This window comes from Zosterops lateralis (assembly GCF_965231275.1).
Source record: "Zosterops lateralis genome assembly, chromosome: 30".
Taxonomy (NCBI): Eukaryota; Metazoa; Chordata; class Aves; order Passeriformes; family Zosteropidae; genus Zosterops; species Zosterops lateralis.
Genome location: NC_139790.1, coordinates 348247 through 368555, shown reverse-complemented (window position 1 = coordinate 368555; position 20309 = coordinate 348247). Strand labels below are relative to the sequence as shown.

The following is a 20309-nucleotide window of genomic DNA, read 5'->3' as shown; positions in this document are numbered from 1 at the left end:
GGGATCCCCAGCAGGGCCCTGGGCTGCAGGGAGGGGTGGGTCCAGCCCAGCCTGCCCAAAACAGCCCCCAGAGACACCCACAGGACGGGCCAACCTGCAGCAGCCAGGTGAGCCAGGTGAGCCAGGAGCTGCTGCTCTGCCTCTGCTGCAGTGGGATTTCCATAGCCATTCCCCAACTCCTCCTGAACTAACCCCAGGTGTTGTCACCAGCACTCTCCTGCCTGAGCCCCAGTCAGGCTGCAGCTCTGTGCAGTGATTTATGGCGAGGACACACAAGAAACACTCCACACAGGAGTTTCCAGAGGGCAGATTCTCTGTCTTTCCAGCAAAAGCCCAGCAGAGCTCCCTGTGCCAACTGGAGCCTCCAAAAGCCTGGCAGGGACTCCCTGCTGCCCATTCAGGGGGATAAACCAGTAAATGAGAATTGCTTTGTGCAGCCCTGACCAACCCCTGGGAGTGCTGTGCTCTCACTCCGGGGTGAAAGCAGGGACTGACTTCACCACACACAACAGCCCTGGCAGAGATTTTGGGCTGATTTGGATTGTAAATGCCATTGCAGCTATTACAGCAGTGTTAAACATGCAAAATAATTCTCACAGTTTTAAAGCAGGAGCTGTGAGTGGTTTGTGCTGCACCCCTGAGCCACTTGTGCTGTGTCCCTGTCCCAGCTGGGGCACTCTGTGCTGGCTGCACTCACACTGGGGGTGCACTCCCACCCAGCACAGCCATGCAGGGCAGGGAAAGCCCCCCAAGAACCAGAGAGAGGACCCCTGCATCCATTGCAGCTGGCAGAAACTGCCCTGCAGCCCAGGGAGTCTCTGCTGGACAACAGGAACAGGAATGTTATGAGCTGATGAGCAGGAGGCCACTGAGCATCCCCAAAGTCTGCTATTTTTGGCTGAGGCATGGTTAAACACCAGCACAGACAGCACATAAAAACCAGCACATTTTGCACTCTGGATTCACTCTCTGGCTAACGTGTTCTCTACACGAGCGTGCAGGAGGCCAAGAAAAATGAGGGAAGGTTTGTGGGGAGAAGGGCCAGGAGATATTTAATCTCCCAGACCGACAGTCTGATCCACCTGCAGCCCTCAGGGTGCCCTGCTGGGCTCTGAGGCTCAGCCCTGGCACAGGCACAGCCACGTCATCCCTGCTCTGCCACAGGAATAAATCTTCCCAAGCGGCCGAATGACTTAACAAGCCTTGGGTGCTCCTCAGCAGGGGAGGGGAGGGATCTGCTCTGGGCACCAGCACCATCCCCAAGGGCTCTGCTGGAGCTGCTGCCAGTTTATTGCTCAGCAGGAAGGAAGGAGACAGCAGTACCCTGGTGACACATCGAGGGGCAGAGGAGCCACAGAGCATCCCTCTGCAAACTGTATATATTCTTTAATTGTGTGTTTAATTAAATAGAATGCTGGTGGTTTATATTGAGCTCACACAGCAGCTGATTATTTAAAATACAAATACTGGAGCCCGCCAAGAGGGAATGGCTCCAGAGCTGTTCTCTGGATTGACTTCCAAGAGGAAATTCTGCTTAATGTCCCTGAGGCCTTTCCAAATGCCCCTCCTGGGACAGGAGGTGTTGCTATGCAGAGAAAACGGGTCTGAGCCATTGGGTTTGAATTTAAAATATTACTTTATTAGTCACTTTGACACTACTGAGGCAGCTGGCAGAGGTGGCAGGGCCGGGTGGGCTGTCAGCACGGTGCTCTCAGTGCTGAGAGGGTGAGGGAGCATTTCCTGAGCTCCACTGGCTGCTCCCAGCTCTGCTGTCCTGTGTCCCCAGGCAGGGACACGCTGCCCTGGGCTCTGCTCTGCCCAGCCCTGGGTGATGGAGCATTTCCTGAGCTCCTCTGGCTGATCCCAGCTCTGCTGTTCTGTGTCCCCAGGCAGGGACACGCTGCTCTGGGCTCTGCCTTGCCCAGCCCTGGGCAGCTCCTGCTGCTCCACTCCCCCAGAGCTGGCACAGAGCAGGGGATTTGGGCTCCTGCCCCAAGGGGAACCCTCAGAGAGGAGCAGGTGTGAGAGGGAAAGGCTGCTGTGACCCAAACAAGGACCCTGCTGTGCCAGAGCCTCTCTGGGGTGAGCAGGGTTTGGCTGGGGGAAAAGAGATGCCACTGAAATAAATCCTCAAAACCCCCGAATTAATCCAACTATGTAGCGCGGCTTAAAATAATTTATTTTTAACATTCCTTTTGCAACGCACGTCTATGTTTGTGCTCGCTTTAGAACTGGCACAGACAGAAATAGCCTGTTCTCAGAACAGAAATCACCACGTTGGGCATTTTCAGATACAAGTGCACGACGCTGAATGGCAACAGAGGGTGGAACAAGCCCCCAAACACAACCCTCGACACGTGCAATTACAGCTGGCAACTGCCACTTCCAGCTTTCTGTCCAGTGCAGAACAACAAATTTATTTCAGCCCCTGTGAAATCAGTTGATGATTGTAGCACTATTTAAACCTCCCAAATCTGAAATAATAAATCCTGTTTATACTGCTTAATTTTACAGAGACTTACTACCTTTCCCCCCACACTAATTTGTTGCCATAATTACATTAAATTGAAGCTGATTTTTTTTTTTCTAGTCTAGATTTAGCTGGAAGCTTTTTGTTCCTATTTCAGATCCAAAGAAGAATCCGTTGCCCTAAAGCCCATCTGGTCCCTGAATCTATTGGATACTCTAATTTCAGTATAAACCTTATTATCCTATAGCCTTAGATCCTCACTACCACGACACTGATATTAAATTACACAGAACTAATTATAAGGGTGAAACAACCACCTGAGCTGTGCCAGGGAGAGGCTGCAATGGGGCACCCAGAGAGGAAAACACCCTTTGGGCACAAGGGCAGAGACTGATTTTCCCTTCCTGCTTCCAGAGCCTGTGGGCACTCACTGGCCAGTGCCTCAGGACAAGAGAGCGGGTTGGGGGGAATTGTTTGGGTCTTTTATAATTAGCTTTGCCTTTTTACTGATCCATTTTAATGCATCACTGCACTACTGAACTAAATATCTGCGTTAGGAAGTGAGTCACGGTGGGAGCAATCGAGACAGCACTTTGTGCTTTAAAGATCTGTCTCTGCATGATGTGAGCCCAACTCTGGCCAGACCTTTCCTAAACCTGCAGGGACAGCCAAAGGCATGGCCTGAGCAGCCTGTGCCTCATTTCTGGGGGCAGAATCCACAGTGGCTCCTGTCCCTGCTCCCGGCAGCCCCAGTGGCACAAACTCTCCATCCTTGTGCTGCACAAGGCCAGACACAAAGGCAGGATCCTCACAGCCCCCATGGCAGGGTCTCACTCATCCCTGGCACTGCAGCAGAGTGTTTTTGGCACAGCCAACACCTGTGGAAGGCTGGAACCTGGAGAGCAGTGCCATGGTGCCTCACAGCATGTTAATGATTCTTCTGGATCAGCTGCAAACAACAGACCCCAGGGCAGGACCACCTTTTGCCATTTTACAAGTTAAAACCACTGAACAAGACTGGTGTGTTTATCTCGAGCTGTCACAACAGGCACAAAATCCTGTCCCAATCTCTTGTTAAATGATCCTTGTTTTAAGGGGAAAAAAAAAAAAAGAAGTTTAATGAATGCATCCATGTGAGCCATTAGGAGCAAAATAAACGCAGAGATAAAGATAGAGACAAAGAATGGACAATCCTCAGACATGTTCTCTGCCAGTGTCATTCTTTACAATAATAGATGCAGTTCCTTTCTTTCCTCGGATGGGAAGATGGGCTTGACACCATCTCATCAACAGCAGCTGTAATAACAGCTCCTTGCTATTAATATGCAAATTGAAATGCACACAGTGATTAAAAACATGTTAGACAAAGGCTTTTGTCAGAGACCTGCAAGTGGGCGACAGGGCTGAATTAGGGAGCAGTGGCCCAATACAGGATTTCTCATGGAGTCTCACACTTGAGCCCAGAGCAGTAACTTCAGCAGGGACACACTGCAGGGTTAGTGGATATTTTCTCTCTCTCGAGCTCTCAAACAGCCCCCAAAGTGGGTCCTGCTGGTCTCAGGATCCCTCTCAGCCCCTGGCTGGGGGAGCAGCTGGCACCTGGTCAGGTCAGTGGCCTCAGGCAGGTGCAGGAAGCTCCAGCACAGCCCAGAGGAAGAGTCAGACTTCCACATAATTTGAAGATTGTGGAGGGTGGTTTTAAAGGTCAGGACTTGCTAACTGAGTTGATGCAATAGGAAGTTGACAAAGGTACCAGGAGCATTCTTGTCCCATGATTAATCTCTGTATGAAGCTGCACGTCTCAGGGCCAGCTCCATGTTACACCCTGTTCCCACAGAGCTCCACGGCCTCCACACAAGGACCCAGATAAAACCACAAATTATTTGTGTTGAGCTCTGTCTGAGCATAAAACACCAGGGCAAGTCAGAGTCCTGCCCCTGAAACACAACCTGACACACACAGCAGAATGGGGAGAGCTGCATCAGCATGGGCTGCAAACTCTGATGGAAACACATCTCAACCATCACAGTTCCAGTGCTGGCAGTCACATCTGCAGCTGCCTCCCAGTGCCACCTGCATTCCAGTCAGCACTGACTGCAAAGTGAGTCCGGGGAGAGACCCAGCCAGACTGATGATAAATTATTGAGATTTACTTTCTTTACAGATTACCTTGCACGGAATTTTAAACCAGCAAAAAAAAACATTTGGCCAGAACAGACAAAAAAATCAAACTGTTAACATGTGGATGTTCTGCATGAAAAATGCTGAGTGTGTTCATGGGGTTTTTCTAATGAAGAAAATTTATGCAAATGTTTTCAACTCTTCAGTTTGAAGTAACCTTGGGGGACGCAGTGGTTGTTCTGAACCATTTTCAAAGCTCTCTAACACATCCTTCTCCCTCATTTCAGCCCGGGGCCATTGGCCCAGGCTTGACATCAGAGCCCTGGCTGCACTTCTACAGGGATCACTGACTTACCACGAGGAGATTTGTCTTTTTATGTCTTGCTTTGAAAGCCTAATGAACTTAGGAAAAGCAAGAGATTAGAAGGATTTAGGGACCAAAGCCTGATTGACTGGATCTGGACAATATTGGCAACAAATGGAAATAATTGCACTGCTCAGTCACTCCAGGCAGAAGGGGAGTGATGGGCAACCTCACCTGCCTCCCCCTCACCTGGGCTGGGCTGTGGGATGTGGGATGTGGAATCCCATCCGCAGGGATGACCCTCCTGCTCTGCAGTGCCACAACATCCACCCAGAGCTGCCAGAGTGACACCAGCCCCAGGCCAGGCTGGGCACCCAGGGGAGAACACACCAGCCCCGGGCCAGGCTGGACACCCAGGGGGGAACACACCAGCCCCGGGCCGGGCTGGGCACCCAGGGGAGAACACACCAGCCCCAGGCCAGGCTGGACACCCAGGGGGAACAGCCAGCCCAGCACAGGCTGGGGGTGCAGACTGGGTCCAGCCCAGCTCACTGCAGAGCTCTCTCCACACCTGCCTGGGGAAGGAAATTGTGTTTGTGCTGTAATTAATTTGCTGCAATTAGCTCGTAGTGATTACTAGAGCACACAGATTTTTGGGTTTGTCTCCTGACACAAACGCCTCTGCAGCACCCTGGATGCTGCTTGGGGGAGGGTTTCTTTGGGGAAAAAAGGCTTGGAGAAGCCAGGCCTGAACCCACATGAGTGATGTGCCCTATTTCTGTAAATCATTCTCTCTGTAAAGAGGCAGTTTAGCTCCAGGAACACTGGCGGCTTGTGTTATTACCCAAAACACAATAAATGAAACCGCCCCACAGCTATGAAACCCAAGGAGATGTTTACTCATCTGTGAAAAACCCATTCTCCTCCACACATGAAAGGCATCGATGCAAGAGCACAAATTAATCACACGCAGCTTCTGCAGGGGCTCTCAGTGTCCCCACAGAGGGAGGGAGGTGATGCTGCAGAGCTCCCAAACTGTCCCTCCACAGCCCTGGAGGCTCCCTGGGGCTGAGGCTCCTGGCCAGCAGAGCCCTGGGGTGCAGAACAGTGACAGTCTCTCCTCTGACTCGGCTGCTCCTCTCTGCTCAGGTGCCCAAGGCAGGGAAAGGAATGAGCTGGTGCAGGGCAGAGCTCAGTGCAGGTGCCTCGGTGTCTGTGCTGCCTCCCTGCATGTGCACAGGTGTCCAGGCTCACCTGGGCTGGGCTGGCTCAGGCTCTGCTCCCCCCTGCAGCTCTCCAGGAGGGCTCAGCAGAGTCCAGCCTCGGGCTTGCAGCAAAAGCAACAATGCAAACAGCTTCTGTCGAGCCTGCAGGGATCCTACCAGCAGGAAAAAAAGAATTCACACTTTCTTTTCAGTGTTCTTTACTCATGGAACCATTTGTTTCTCTAGAGACAAAGAGGGGAGGAAGAAACTCATCCATTACACAATCCCCAGGATTTCACTGCTGTTGCTCTGTGTGTGTTGACACAAACCATGCTGGAGAAGGTGAAGAGAGTGTGTTTATTTCTGATTGAAGACTGATTACATCACTATCATGGATAAAGTAGTAGAATAATCTCATACTCTCAGGAGAAATCTAGGAATAAATATGAAAAAGTAAAATAGTTTGTTTCCACTGTCTCTGAAGATGAACTGATGAGTAAGTGCTGTATTTACAGGATAGTTATCATACTCTAGGACTCTGTGCTGAATAAATATTGTCTTGAAAGGGTAAAAAAATCCATCGAAATATTTTAACTCACCACAAAATTAAAAAAAAAAAAAATCCATGTATTTGTCCAAAGCGAAGGTTAGTTACATGTTAATTATTGAATCCACATAGGATCACTGTCCAAAGGAAACCTCCTGTCCTGCTGACCCGCTCCCCTCCACAGAAGAGCTTTAGTGCCTGTCCTCTTCTCCACTGACGAGCCACTATTGGTTCTTCAGGCTGCAGGAGAGAAACAAAGCCCAAGTCAGGCTCCATCCTGGTGTGTTTTATGGAAGAAAACCACCACAGCAAATTGGAAAAACTCTCCCTTCTTTAGGTCCTAAAATTGAATTTAAGAGCCTCACAAATCCTGCCCCACTCACCTCCCCCGTGGCCCAGCAATGAGGAATTTCTCACTGCAATTGGCTTTGGCAAGCTCAGGTCTGTGCTTTGGGCAATTAACCCAGCGCTTGGGTTTTTACATAAAAATAATTAATCTGTGCACCCAACGCCACAACACAGAGCTGTAGGGGCTGTTCTGGGGCTTTCAAATTATGATCAAAACAGAAGATATCAGAGATATCTTTATTTTCACTTACATTAAAAGGGAAGGGAGACAAGTTAGATCCATAATGAGGGGAAGGATTACATTCTCTTCCTTCACAGGCAGTGTAATTACTCAGCTGCTCCCTTGAACTGAAACTATGACAAATTAAAATGCCTATCAATTCCATCTACCTTTTGTAACTATTCATCTTCTGGAGCTGTTGCTGCTCTAAAGGCTTCTTTCTGCATGTGCCACTATATTTTTACACAAAGCACACGGAAATGCTGCTATTACCAAGTGTTACTGTGGCCACCAGGGCAAGAACAAAACCATTTGGGTGTAAAGTGCACAATACAGCTCATTGACTCTGATTTCCAGAAATTTACTGGAAATTCTCTATCAGAGAACACCTTCATTCCAAGGGAGGATGTTTGGAGGGAGCCCAATTTTTTGGCACCAGGGACAGGGCTGGGAACACCCAGGAGAAACAGGAATTTGGCATTAAATGTGCCCCAAGTGGAGCTGGGCCAGGCAGCCCCAGAGCTCCCCAGGCTTTGGCTGTGCCAGATCCTGGGACAGGCCTCAGCCACAAACAGGCTGTCAATATTTGTTCACACCTTTTAAATAGACGGGGAAAGAGATGTAAACGAAACCACGGGAAAGGGTGACATTTCTCCAGGCGTGATATTAACAATATTTTGATTAGCTCGTCCCTGAATAGCCAAGCAGCTTATGTTGATAAATGCCCTGTTCCAATTAGACATCTGTGTTCTCAGCCTGAAAATAAAAAAGAAAAGAAAAGAGGGGAGAGCCCAGGCCAGGCCCAAACCTGCTGTCTCTGCTCCTCAGCAGGACATCAACCATCTGGGCTTGCACAGGGCACAGCCCAAAGTCAGGGCTGAGCTGTGCAGGAGGGGCTGCAGAGCCACCTCCCCTACCAGACATGACCATTCCCAACCCCTCAGAATTAATTATTGAATTGGTTTTACCCCAATGATGGCAGGATTGGGTCCCCTCTCTGCAAAAACCCTGAAATTAGCCCGGAAGCCTGAGTCTGAAAGGGAAACCCTGACATGTATTAGCATCTGTGAAAGTGCAAATGAGTGATTATAAAACCCTGGAATACATTTGTGAGCTCTAGATGTGGCAGAGAGGCCTGGCTGATCAAAGAGACAAAATGAAGGGCGAGAAGACAAAATTCTTCTTTATGGGAGAGGGAATCGTTATCCCCTCACAGTCAGACTGTTAATTACCAGGGCTGGATCTCAGCCTGAGCAGGGGAGCTCAGCTCTCCCCAGCCCTCCAGCACATCCTCTGCAGAGTGTGACAGACCCACAGCTGGACAGGGGTGACACCCACCCTGAGCAGGGCTCTGGGCTCTCTGCTCTGCAAAAAGCTCCTCTGCCCCTTCCACCCTCACACCCAGAGGAGGCACCTCACGCCCAGCCCAGCCCCTCTGGGGTACCTTCCCTAAAGGCAGGTATTTTCTCCAGGCTGTGGTGATGACCCAGCCTGTTCCCATCCCCTCCCCAGGAAATGCTTTTTACCAAACCCCAGGATAACATTCTGCACAAGAATTGTTTTGACCCCAGACACTGAATATCCTCTGTCTCCCCTCACAACTATCTGGGACTATAATCCCCGTTGTTTGTTGCGCGGCGATTTTTCATCTTCACACTTTGCATAAAGGAGAAAAGAGGGAGGTTTTGTTTCTGCCAGCCAATGGAGAGCGGTGAGGAGTGAGGCTGGCATGTGCCTCCCTCCCAATCTCTCAGAAGGAACACTGACAGCTGGGATTGTGGCTGCTGCTGGTGCCCACAGAAGGAGCTGCTGGTGCCCACCGTGGCTCAGAGCAGGCACTGGCCCTGCCTGGCACCCTGCCCAGCTCTGCTGCTCTCTCTCTGCTTCTTGGGGAAAGGAGGGAAGGAGAGAGGAGATAAAAAAAAAAAAAAAAAAAAAAAAAAAAAAAAAAAAAAAAAAAAAAAAAAACAAACCTCCATCTATTTCTGGAAAGCAAGTCAAACAATGACTCAATCATCTCTACACAGTTCATAAATCCCTAATTAAAGGTTTAGTGCTCCTCCCCGCTGCAGATGTTCCAGAGTGCACATTCCAAAACTTGCTCTGTGCCAGCACGTGCCCAGAGCCAGCAGCATCACCCCTCGGAGCTGAGCTGAGCCCTGCACTCCCCACACACCCAGTGTGCCATTTAACATTAATTTTCAAATTATGCTCAAGTACCTGCACCCTGGAGAAAAAATGGGAGCTGGCAGATTTATCTGCTTTGCATATGCACGGGCTGGAGGGAAAAGAACCAGCTCAGTATTAGCTCCCTCCTCCTGCATCTTTTATTCAACACCAGAACACCAGCCAAGGCACTTCCAGCTTCCTTCCTAAGCCCCATTTCCCCCTTCTTTTGGTCAAACAAATGTAGTGATGTATTTGCAAAACTGTGGCCACTCTCTTTACCAGGCAAACCGTTTGTGAGGAAACTGATCAAACCACCTGCAGCCTTTGTTATCAGAACTCTCAGGAATTCATCAAGGTTACTGAGAAAAACAAGACTGAAATAAGAACCAAGAGGCTGAAAAACTGACTACCAAGAATGCCAAACCGAGATGAAGGAGGGACAAGGTGATGATGGACCCTGAGCAATTAGTGTCCTGAGGAATGAGTGCCTGCCAATGAGATGATGAGTGAACAAGCAGCTCAGAATCTATAACTGTAATTAAAGGTAAATAATAAAGGGGCTTCTGTTCAATCATATTGGTTGTGCATTCAGATGTCCTGAATCTCCTGCAAACAAATGCAGTCAGAAGCCCCCGGGGTAGCCCCTGAAGTTCCTGAATGGTTCATCTCTCCTGGCCACGCCACTCAGGGAGGACCAGCTCAGCTGCAGGGTACAGAATTTAAGTTTTGTGCTGCCCAGGGAGCCCCAGGACCCCCATCCCTCCCGGGGCAGTGCCAGGCCCTGGTCACCACAGCTGCCAGGCTCATGGTGTGCATGGTGGGTTATTTAAGGCAGCTCTAGCTGGGGCTCTCAGCCTGCAGCTCTCTGCAGAGCTCTGAGGAACAGTCATAAATAACCACAACACAGCTCATTGCTTATGGAAGTTCTTCTCTCCTGAACTCCCAAAGCAGCTTTTCAGGAAATTCATCTGCCTGGTATTTTTTGGGTGGTGTCAGCTCCCCTCCTGCAATCACAGTTCCCTGTTTTGCCCTTTGTCCCGGAGCAGAATCCCTGTATCCCTTCACCCCTGCCCTTCCCTAACTGCCCCTTTCTCCAGGTTTGTTTAGTCTTTAACTGTATGTAGTATGACAGCTACATAAAGTGTTTTGTTGCCTTGGCAACTGCAGCCCAGTGGCTTCAGCCTGAGTTAGGAGGCAGAGGACAGCCTTGACATTAACCAACGATAATGAGAACAGCAGAAACCAGTGTGGGAACAGGGGCTGAGAGCAAGTAGGGGATGATCCTCACCTGCCCCCAGCACGGAGCACACCTGGGAGCTGCACTGACCCAGGGGGAGGGACACCACAGCTGTGCAAACTCAGCAAAGGGCCAGGTCTGCATTCCTAAAGTCCCTTTTTTGTATAGAAGAGGTAAATGCTTGGAAAAGCTAGAGAGACACAGATGTAGCCCTGCCAAAATCTGTTGTTTGTGCTGCCCAGCACATCCCTTTGCACTGAGAAGGGGCTGAGCCCAGGGCATCACTCATCACTCCTACCACAGTCAAAGCACTAATAACTTCCCAAGGTGTTCATTCACAGCACTAGAAATTAAGATTTCTTAATCTCTGCTAATTGCAGGAGACTCCACAGCAGAGCAGAAGGTTTGGGGATAACCCAGAGGACCAGGCACCCCTCTGGTGCGGGGAATTGGTGACACATCTTCCTGCACATCTCTATCTCCCATCCATGGGACTGCTCTGGTTTGAGACAGACTCCTTTATCCTCCACAGTGATACCAACAGCAACCACAGCAGCAATCACAGAGACTTGGAAGGACTGGCAAGGGAAGGATAAATGACAGCTCTGGGCCAGGGCAGCCCAGCACAGATCTGTCATTCCGGGATTCCAAGAGGAAGAGCTCTCAGCTCTGTTTTCCAGCTGTGGGATTTGTTGCTCTGGGTGTGGATCCCCACCCCGTCCCAGGTGTTCTCATATCACCTGGCTGGGCAGGGATCCCCCGTCAGGGAGATGCAGAAGAGCAAGGGATGCAGGCAGCAGAGGTCACAGATTGCCCAAACCAGGGCTGCCTCACTCACCTGGCCCCACAGCACACCTGCACTGCCAGGTGTGCTGCATCACTGCACCTGGAACACACCCAAATGCTCCCTGAATAAACAGAATAGAGCTAACATGAATAATACCAGGAACCTGTGACAGCCTGGCATCAGCTGGGGAAGGGCTGGGTTTGTCCTTTGCTGGCTCAAGCACAATGAGCCGTTAGTGGTCACTGCCAGTTCTGCTCATCCTGCTCACTTTCAGACTGCCCCCAAAGCTACCTGAAGCACTTCGGGTATATCCCTTTATATTCCACTCCTAATCTGGGCAGTTCCGACTGATTCACCCTGAAATGGTTCCCACAGCTCACATAGAAGTGCATTAAGAGCAATTAGTTCATTAATCTAGTCTCTGGTATCATGTATCTCCATCTCTTCATTTTAATAATTTGTAGTAATTGACAGCGCAGACTCCCCCCAGTTCTCAGAGCTGGGTAACGCATAATTACTCCAAATCACAGCAAAAACTGTTTCACTGGGAAACACCTAATCCCCTTGGGCTCACCGTGTCTCTTCTGAGGTTTCACACACCAAAGAAGCTGCAGACTCAGTATCATTATCCACGAGTCAGTGGGACTCCAGCAAGCCCATGTGGGCTCAGCCCTGCATTCCTCCACCTGGAGGTGGCCCTGGGACCTGTTTTTACAGGAACCAGAGCAGAGCTGGGTCCTGGAGCACAGCCCCAGTGCTGACAGGGAGCTGGAGTGCAAACCCCTGCCACAGCCCATTCCACCCCAGCAGGCACACACTGCCTGCAGCCCTGGCAGGAGCCCTGTGGTACTCACTTGGTCTGGTGTTTGGAGCCCTTCAGGTGTGCGTGGTACTGCTCTATGGAGTTCAGGGTGACATTGCAGATGTTGCAGGTGTAGCTGCGCTTCAGCCCTGTGAAGAGAACCCAGAGTTAGTGAGCCCTGGGCTGGGGGTGCTGCACAGGCAGGGCCAGGGAGGCAGGGGCTGCACCAGGGGAACACTCTTGTGCCTGGGCTGTGGACTGTTCAGAGTCAAAAGGGCAGCTGGGAAGTACAAATAAGCTAAAATGATTGAAGAAAGAGGGAGAATTAGGGAAAAAAAAAAAAAAAAAAAAAAAAAAAAAAAAAAAAAAAAAAAAAAAAAAAGGCAGTAACCTATGCTCCAAGAAAACTTCTGGGTAATTAGAAGATACTTGGATCCCACATTTCATTTCCAGTTTCACAGACATTATTCTTTACAGTGACCCATCTATTTACTTTTCCAGGCCAGGCAGGGTATCCGAGCATTGGAGAAACCTAAATGAATATTTTTAGACCTGAGCAGAAGAAAGCCAAGTTGAAAGGCTGATCCCTCCTGAGAGTGTGGTGCATCTCTCCTGTGCCCTCCTCAGGGCATCATTGCTGTGCTCACACTCGAGGCACATTCATCTGGCACAGCAGCCAGATCACTCAGGAACTCTCTTTTCCCCAGAGGGATCCACTCTGATTTATCCACCAAAGTGAGCCAGGCAAGCACAGTCTCCAGCAGCCCACAGTGGGCAGCCCCTGGCTGAAGGTCAGGGCTGGTGGAGTGCAGGGGCACCAGGCAGCCACCCAAGGCCAAAGCAGGAGCTCTCACCTGTTGGGTTGTCCCCTGGCTGCAGGACACACTGTCCCCAGCAGAACTAAGGGCTCTGCTCAAAAACACTGCAGCCATGGGATTCCTACCAGGGATTGCTGTGCTCCTTAGGAACAGTTCTGATGTTATTTGTAGTGGTCTCTTCTGGCTTTCTACACTATTATTTCTTTGCCAAAATAGTTAAAAAAGCTCATTTAGAACAAATGACATGTGGCATTCTCAAATTCGATCAGTCCATGCTCACCATAATTAACTGCACAGGTAATAAACACACTGACCCCACCCCAGCTGGACCTACAGGCTCTCAAAAAATCCCTTTTCTTGTTCTGCACTCCAGACTACACCAGCTACACCAACAGCCTCACTCTTCTCAAACGCTTAATAATATCTCTCACCCAGGAATTTGGCACAACATGAAAATCATCTTTAAATAATATCTCAGAATTATTCAGATGAGTGCTTGAAAACAACCACGCCAGCAAGTGCAGAAGTATTTAAGTATTTTCTGCATTTCCATGTCATGATGTGGCACAGAACAAAAAATCAATTTGCAAATGTGCATATAGATTTTTCTCCTTACAGAATTTATTCTTGATGGAGCTGTGATGATTTTACTGTCGTGCCCTTTGTCCATTGCTGGCAGCTCCTGTTTCCTTTATTAAACCAGAAGCCACATGAATCTACAGATGCAGGTGAAGGAATGGGAAGGGCAGGACATGATGTGTCAGCAGACTGAGAACTTGGACCCCACCAGGATCCCCCCATGGCAGAGCAGGACTGGGGAACTCAAAAACAGGTAATACTTTAATTTAAGGTAATAAGGTTCTGCTGCTCAGCCAATTTAGCAGCGAGTTAACAGCAGCCTCAGTGAATCTTAATTACTGGTGTAGGTGGAAACGCCTTCAGCAAATGCAGCTCCTGACTGGGGAGGATGATTTTCCCCCTCAGCATGTCAAGGCTACTCACAGAGATGAACCAGGGGGAACCCTGTTTTTCCTCCCTGTGTTCTGTGCAGGGAACCCAGAGCTGTTCCCTGGGGCAGCTCTTCCCTAATGCTGGAACGTGCAGCCACAGACTGGGCTGGTTCCATGGACTGGGAGGAGATGGAGAGAGGAAAGTGGCCTCAAGTGAACAGCAGGATGAGACCACAGGCAATAATCACTTCCAGGATATAAAAATTACCAGGATTTGACCTCACTGGAGCTCACCAAAGCTGCTGCTTGGCTGAAACTGGTTTCCTAAAACTCCCCAGGCAGTGCACTGGGGCTGAGCTCAGCCCTACAGGCCTCCTGTGATGGGAAGGGGGTCCCAGCCTGGGCAGCCCATCCTGGAGCTGCTGGGCTCTGGCTTTATCCACATCCCCTTTGCATCCTCAGCATTGCCTCCCCTGCAGCGTGACATGCGTTCATGTAAAATTGAATGTCCTCCTATCCCCATTAAATGAAATATTAACAAGTCAAGTTATTAATGTCATCCTGCATAAAATGCATTAAAACCCATTCCAGGGGAGTTCTTGTTAAACTGCTTCTTACTAACCACAAGTGACAGCACAGAATGAGAAGTATTTATAAGGCATACAAAGAAATTATGAGCTGAGATGAGAAAGGAAACGCGGCTCTTTGCCTGATTCTGGGAGGAAGCATCTGCAGCATCACCAATTTACCTGAGAACACAAAGGCTCCAAGTGACATCATCTCCATGCCCTGGTCCATCTGTACTGCAGGGGCTGCTGGGCTTTATTTTAGGGATTCAGAGCACCTGTTGCAGGGTTTGGCTCAGCCCCAGCTCCAGCTCCATCCCAAACCACTACCAGTGCAGAGCCCACCTGCCTTGGGGAGGGAACTGGGGGGCTGGGCCATGGGGGGCATGAACTAAACATGAACTAAACCTGCTGAGGTGTGACTTGATGGAGGGAACCCGACATCCCTCCTGGCTGTGCCTGGTGCAGGCTGGGCAGGGTGGGAGCTGTCAGGTGGAGCCTCCAGCTGAGCCGTGGCCACCCTGTGCTGCAACAGCCACAGGTTGTTCAGAGCAGAGCCTGGAGTCTGGGGCTTTGTCCTCCTATGACCTGTGCCAGGGTGCAGGGGCAGCCAGGGGAGGCAGAAAACTCCCAATTTCTTCCCCTTTCAGGGTGTGTTCCCATGTTTCCCTGCCCAGCAGGAGCAGCAGGAATTCCAGGACAGCCCCAGAGTGGGGTGGGACCCAAGGCAGCTGTGCCACAGCTGGAAAAGCACACAGAACTGCTCTGAGAGTGGGCTGGACACTGCTCTCTATTCAGCCAAGGAAAAGGAATCTGTGTGCCCTGTGCTGCAGCTTTAACTCAACACAGACTGCAGAAACAATGCTCATTTCTCCTTTTTTTTTTTCTTGTTTTTCCTCTCCTCATTCTTATTTCTGAGAAGAAAATAAGACTTCAAAATTGCAGGATGAGCACTTGGCGAGAAGAATCAATGTTTTTGTTTCCTATAAATATCAATTGTCCAAAAATATATCTCTATTCTTATTTCTCTAAATATACATTCATATTTATCAATAAATATTTTATTACAGCCATTATCAAAACATCAAAGGCTGCTGAAATGTTGTACTTCAACTGACACTGCCTGTTCCAGGCTCACACAATGCATCAAATGTTCATCTCCCACACTAGTCAAAATAGAATTAATATTTAAGCTGTGATGGGAGAAGCCACCGGGGATGCAGAGGAAGGAGATGACTTTGCAATCCAGGGAAAACTGAGGCAGCAAAGACAGCGTGGAGAGTGTGGGGATGTTGTCCCCACCACAGCCACGCCCTGCTGCCTCTGTTGCCCTGCAGGTAAACATGATGTTCCTGCCAAGGGAGGCTCTTTGCTCAGGCACGAGCTGGAAATCGTTCTGTGTTCAGAGACTGCTCTCAGCACCTGTAAAGATCCGCTCTAACCTTGCAGCTAAAAGCTAAATGCTAAATGCATCCAGGAGAGCACCTCTGGATGGACACGGATGGACAGATGCTCATGACCTGGTTGGAACAAGTGAGAAAGCTTTCCCAGCCTGGCGGGCTCAGGGAGAGCTCCAGTGGGGCTGTGGAGCCCTGGGCACTGCAGGGTGACCCCTGAAACAGCACCCTGAGGTGTCCCAGCAGAGCAGCACACCTGTGCCCCTGCACCAGGCACACACACAGCCCTGCTGTCCCCTCTGCTGTCACCCTGCTGTCCCCTCTGCTGTCACCCACAGACCCCGGCAGGACCATTCTGGATCCACTGCAAACCCCAACCCTGCACAGCACCACCGTGAAGGTAAAAACCAGCAGTTGACGAGGCTGTGAAGGGCCTCCAATCTCAACCCTCCCAGGAGCTAAATGAATAAAACACTTCCCGATTGATTTATTTACAGTTAATGACATCCTCCTCAGCCACTCCTGAGCTTGGCACTGTTCAAAGCACTGAGCACTTCCATGTTATTGCCCCAGGTTTTATTCCCACGTATTTCCAGCAGCGGGTGGTGACTCAGCCAACATGAATCATTGATGGCACCGTGAGTCACACTAGGTAGCTCAGGAGGATCAAGATAACCATTACAAGGTTTATGGGAGATCAAGAAATGCACAATATACTGTAGAGTCATTAGTATCTGAAGAAAAATTATTTCATTTAGCAAAGAAGAAAATACCAGGTGTACCAAAACCTTATTGCAAAGCCTCACTGGCAAACCAAAGCTCTCCCACATGGCTGTGAATCAAACTTGTCCTTCTCCCTCAGCTGCCTCAGTCGGGTCCCTGTGTGCACATGGGACTGAGAGACAAAAGGCTGGAACCTCTCCTGTGCCTCCACCTCAGAGCAAACAGGATCTTGTCAAGATTCAGCCCTGGGCACATCCTCAGCTGACACAAACTGCACCTCCCCATCACAGGCTCAGGAGGGCTGGGGATGCTGGGGGGCCTCCAGCTGCTGAGGCTGCTGGCCAAGGGTGGCTCCCAGAGGGGCCAAGCCCAGGGCACAGCTCCCACAGCTCCCACAGGGACCCTGCAGGTGCCAGAGCCCTCCCTGTGGGGCCACCATGGATGGACGGACAGACAGATGAAGAAAACCTCCTCTCCCTTCAGCGGGAACACAAAAAACTTGTGTTTAACATCCCTGTGGCAAATGCTCAGCTCCTGTTGCTGCTGCTGCTGACCCAGGGCCATCAGAGCATTTTGCAAACACTAATTAAATCATGGAAGACAGTTGTCCCACTCTCCATCAGGGAGATACAGGGAGTGCTCTGCCTCCTGCCTGCACTTCTGCACTTCTGCACGGGGCTGAGCTGTAACGTGCTCTCCTCTCCCAGGGACAGGCCACACTTGCTCGAGGACAGGTGTGTGCACTGATGGAAAGGACTATTTTAGGAGAAAGCAAAAGAGATACCCAGGAAACAACTTTGAAAGGACTCTGCTAAAGCTGCAGGCTGATATTCTGGAACAGGGGATTGTTTTACAGAACTGGGGACTTCATGAAGCAGAACCAGCACCTCAAGCTCCTAAAGTTGCAGGCTGAAAATCTGGAGCAGGGGAATGTTTTACAGAACTGGGAACCTGTTGAAGCAACACCAGCACCTGGGGCTCCTAAAGCTGCAGGCTGATATTCTGGAGCAGGGGATGGTTTACAGAACTGGGAACCTGGTGAAGCAGCACCTGGGGCTCCCTGCACCACTGGGCGAGGGATGCCGTGGGGAGCAGGTGCACGTGCAGGTGTCTCACCTCGCAGCTCCCCCAGGTCCAGGGTCTTCCCCAGCTGCTCCAGGAGGTCGGCCCTGGCCGCGTTCTTCTTGTGCTTTTTGCCGTCGTAGTGCTGCTGTGCCATCAGGGGGTTGTTGAACCAGGCCGTGCAGAGCTGGCAGTACCGGTCCGAGTCGCGACGCTGAGGCGGCGGCGGCACCGCCGGGGCTCTGTCTGTGTGCGGTGCCTTCAGGGAGCCCAGGGCAGCCTCTGCAAAAGGCAAAACGTTCAGACATGAGCTCTCCCTGTGCTGCCTCGGGAACGTCACACCCTGAGGCAGAGCCCACATTAGACACGGGGAATAATTAGCCACAGTTGCAGGGTCCCGGTGGATATTTTGGATGGCGCTGCTTGGAAAGCTACCATCTCTCTCATTAAAAAAAGCATCATGAAAGGACAGCCCGGGACTGTTCCTCAGCTTTCTGCATCTCACTAACCGGGGAAGGAGGATGCTCTCAGTGCAGTTACACATCTTATCACTGTTCTGACTAAATTTGCTAAACTTATCCTGCCTGAATTGCTACTCCCAGGAAAAATCGTCAGTGGAGAATAAATACACCGTGCAGAGCCATCTCCTTCTCAGGATAGAGACACGTATTTATCATTATCTCAGGATTCTTATTTTTCAATTTAGTTGGTCTCAGAAAGAACGGGAAAAGCCATAGTCATTGCAAGCTGTCACAGATGAAAGAAAAAAAAAAATTACTCAAGTCAGTCCCATCCTTCAAAGTTCTTCTCATTCTGAATTATCAGGTACCAGCGACACACGACCTTAATTTAATTCTATTTTCCTTCAGATTCATCAAAAGCTCATCCAGGAACACAAACATGACCCCCAAATCATTCCAAAGAAAAGTGAGTGATTAGTCTTTATATAATGGAATGCACTTTGTTCAACAGAGTTTCCCAACTTCGTACAATGCAAGTCATACGGAAAAAAAGAGTTTGAAGTAAAATAAAGTTCAGGTAACACTGGAACACAAAAATATACAATGACTAGCACTTAATTATCACACCTCATTCAAAAATTCCCTTTTATGTGGCTTTCCTTTTCTTTTCTTTTCCGGATGAAATGTCTGCTCTTTAAATAATTAACAACCTGCTCTCTCCATGGTACTGGAATAGGCACATTTGGAGGTGGCAAGGGGCGTGTGGTGGCTGTCTTTGATCAGGGGATGATCCAGCTGAGCCCTGATGAGTGCACAGGGCAGCAAATGTCAAACCCACCGCAGTGTCTGACACCAGGAACAGCAGCACAGGGATAAATTTAGAGATATAATTATGCCTGGAGCCCACTGTGATTGACTCCATGGAGAAAGTTAATATTGTTATAAATCTTCTGCTGACCTGCTCAGTAAGGGACACCCTTCAAGGAAATTCTATCTTACATATAACATTACTTACAACCTTATCAATTTCCAGGGGTTTATAACCTTCTATTGTTTTTGATGATGACTGCCAAGGTATCAGAGTTCCAGCAGTGATGACGCTGCCCCTGAAGAGCTGCTCCAGGCAGGGTCAGGCAGGGTCTGGCTGGATTTTGCTCCTAAAAAAAAGTATTTTCTATGGTTCCAGCAGGAGAGACTTAGCCCAGCCCCTCTCCAAGGTGCATGCAGCAGAACTGCCACTGTGAGCAAAGAGCAAAGCCAGCGGCCAGCGCTGTCATTAGGAAGAAAAATGGGGAATTGCAATATTTCCTGTTCAAACTGGGATTACACAGACTTTGCATGTGCCTGACACATGAAAAGCAAGCAGAGCCTGCTTCTTGCAGACGTGTTCCTGCACTCCCGCACTCCTGCAATATTTCCTGTTCAAACTGGGATTACACAGACTTTGCACGTGCCTGACCCATGAAAAGCAAGCCCAGCTTGGTTCTTGCAGATGTGTTCCTGCACTCCCCAGGAGCCTCCCTGCAGGAAGGGTCCCTGCCCAGAGCCCAGAGATGCCACACACACCTGGACAGCCCTGGCCATGCCAGGGGGGCCCAGCCCTCTGCAGAACCCCTGGGCAGGGCTGAGCCCAGGGAACCCACTGAGCTGCAGAGACCTTTGGAGCATTACAAACAACCAGCAATTTTGGCAGCCCAGGAGCTCTGTCACAGATCTGAGTTGTTGTTCCTCCAGCCCCAGGCTATGAAGTTAAATCTACCCAATCTTCTGCCCAGCTTTCTCCTCGTTTCTCTGCACACTGCTGCCCGAGGGGGACCAGGGAGGCTGAAGCTCACGGAGCTGGTGACGTCCACAGGAGTTAAATCTCCTGCTCACTAAGGAAACCTGACAGGAGCATCTCTGCTCTCAGGCACCAGCCAGCCCAGCAGCCCCGTGGCTGTGCCCCTGAGCCCCTCTCCATGAGGAGGGTGCCTTGTGCTCCCCTAAATGCCCTGCAGGAGGGGGGCTGCTGGGGGGGCTGGTGCTCCTGCTGCAGGGGATGCCACCAGAGCTCCCCATGCCCCCCCAGCCCTGCTCCACGCCCACACCCACACCTGGCTCCCCTGAGATCGTGGGCTGCAGC

General features: G+C 50.2%; 1 protein-coding gene across 1 annotated transcript in view; it reads right to left on the bottom strand.

Moving 5' to 3' along the window:
- Window positions 1–6313: 6313 nt before the first annotated feature.
- The window catches only part of ZMAT4 (zinc finger matrin-type 4), a 52310-nt gene continuing 38314 nt past the window's right edge, over window positions 6314–20309 (bottom strand). The window contains exons 5-7 of the mRNA XM_083880275.1: window positions 17781–18008; window positions 12263–12359; window positions 6314–6887 (exon numbers count right to left, since the gene is read on the bottom strand). Coding sequence (XP_083736401.1) covers window positions 6872–6887; window positions 12263–12359; window positions 17781–18008 — 341 coding nt within the window. The 3' untranslated portion in view covers window positions 6314–6871. The remainder of the gene's footprint in view (window positions 6888–12262; window positions 12360–17780; window positions 18009–20309) is intronic.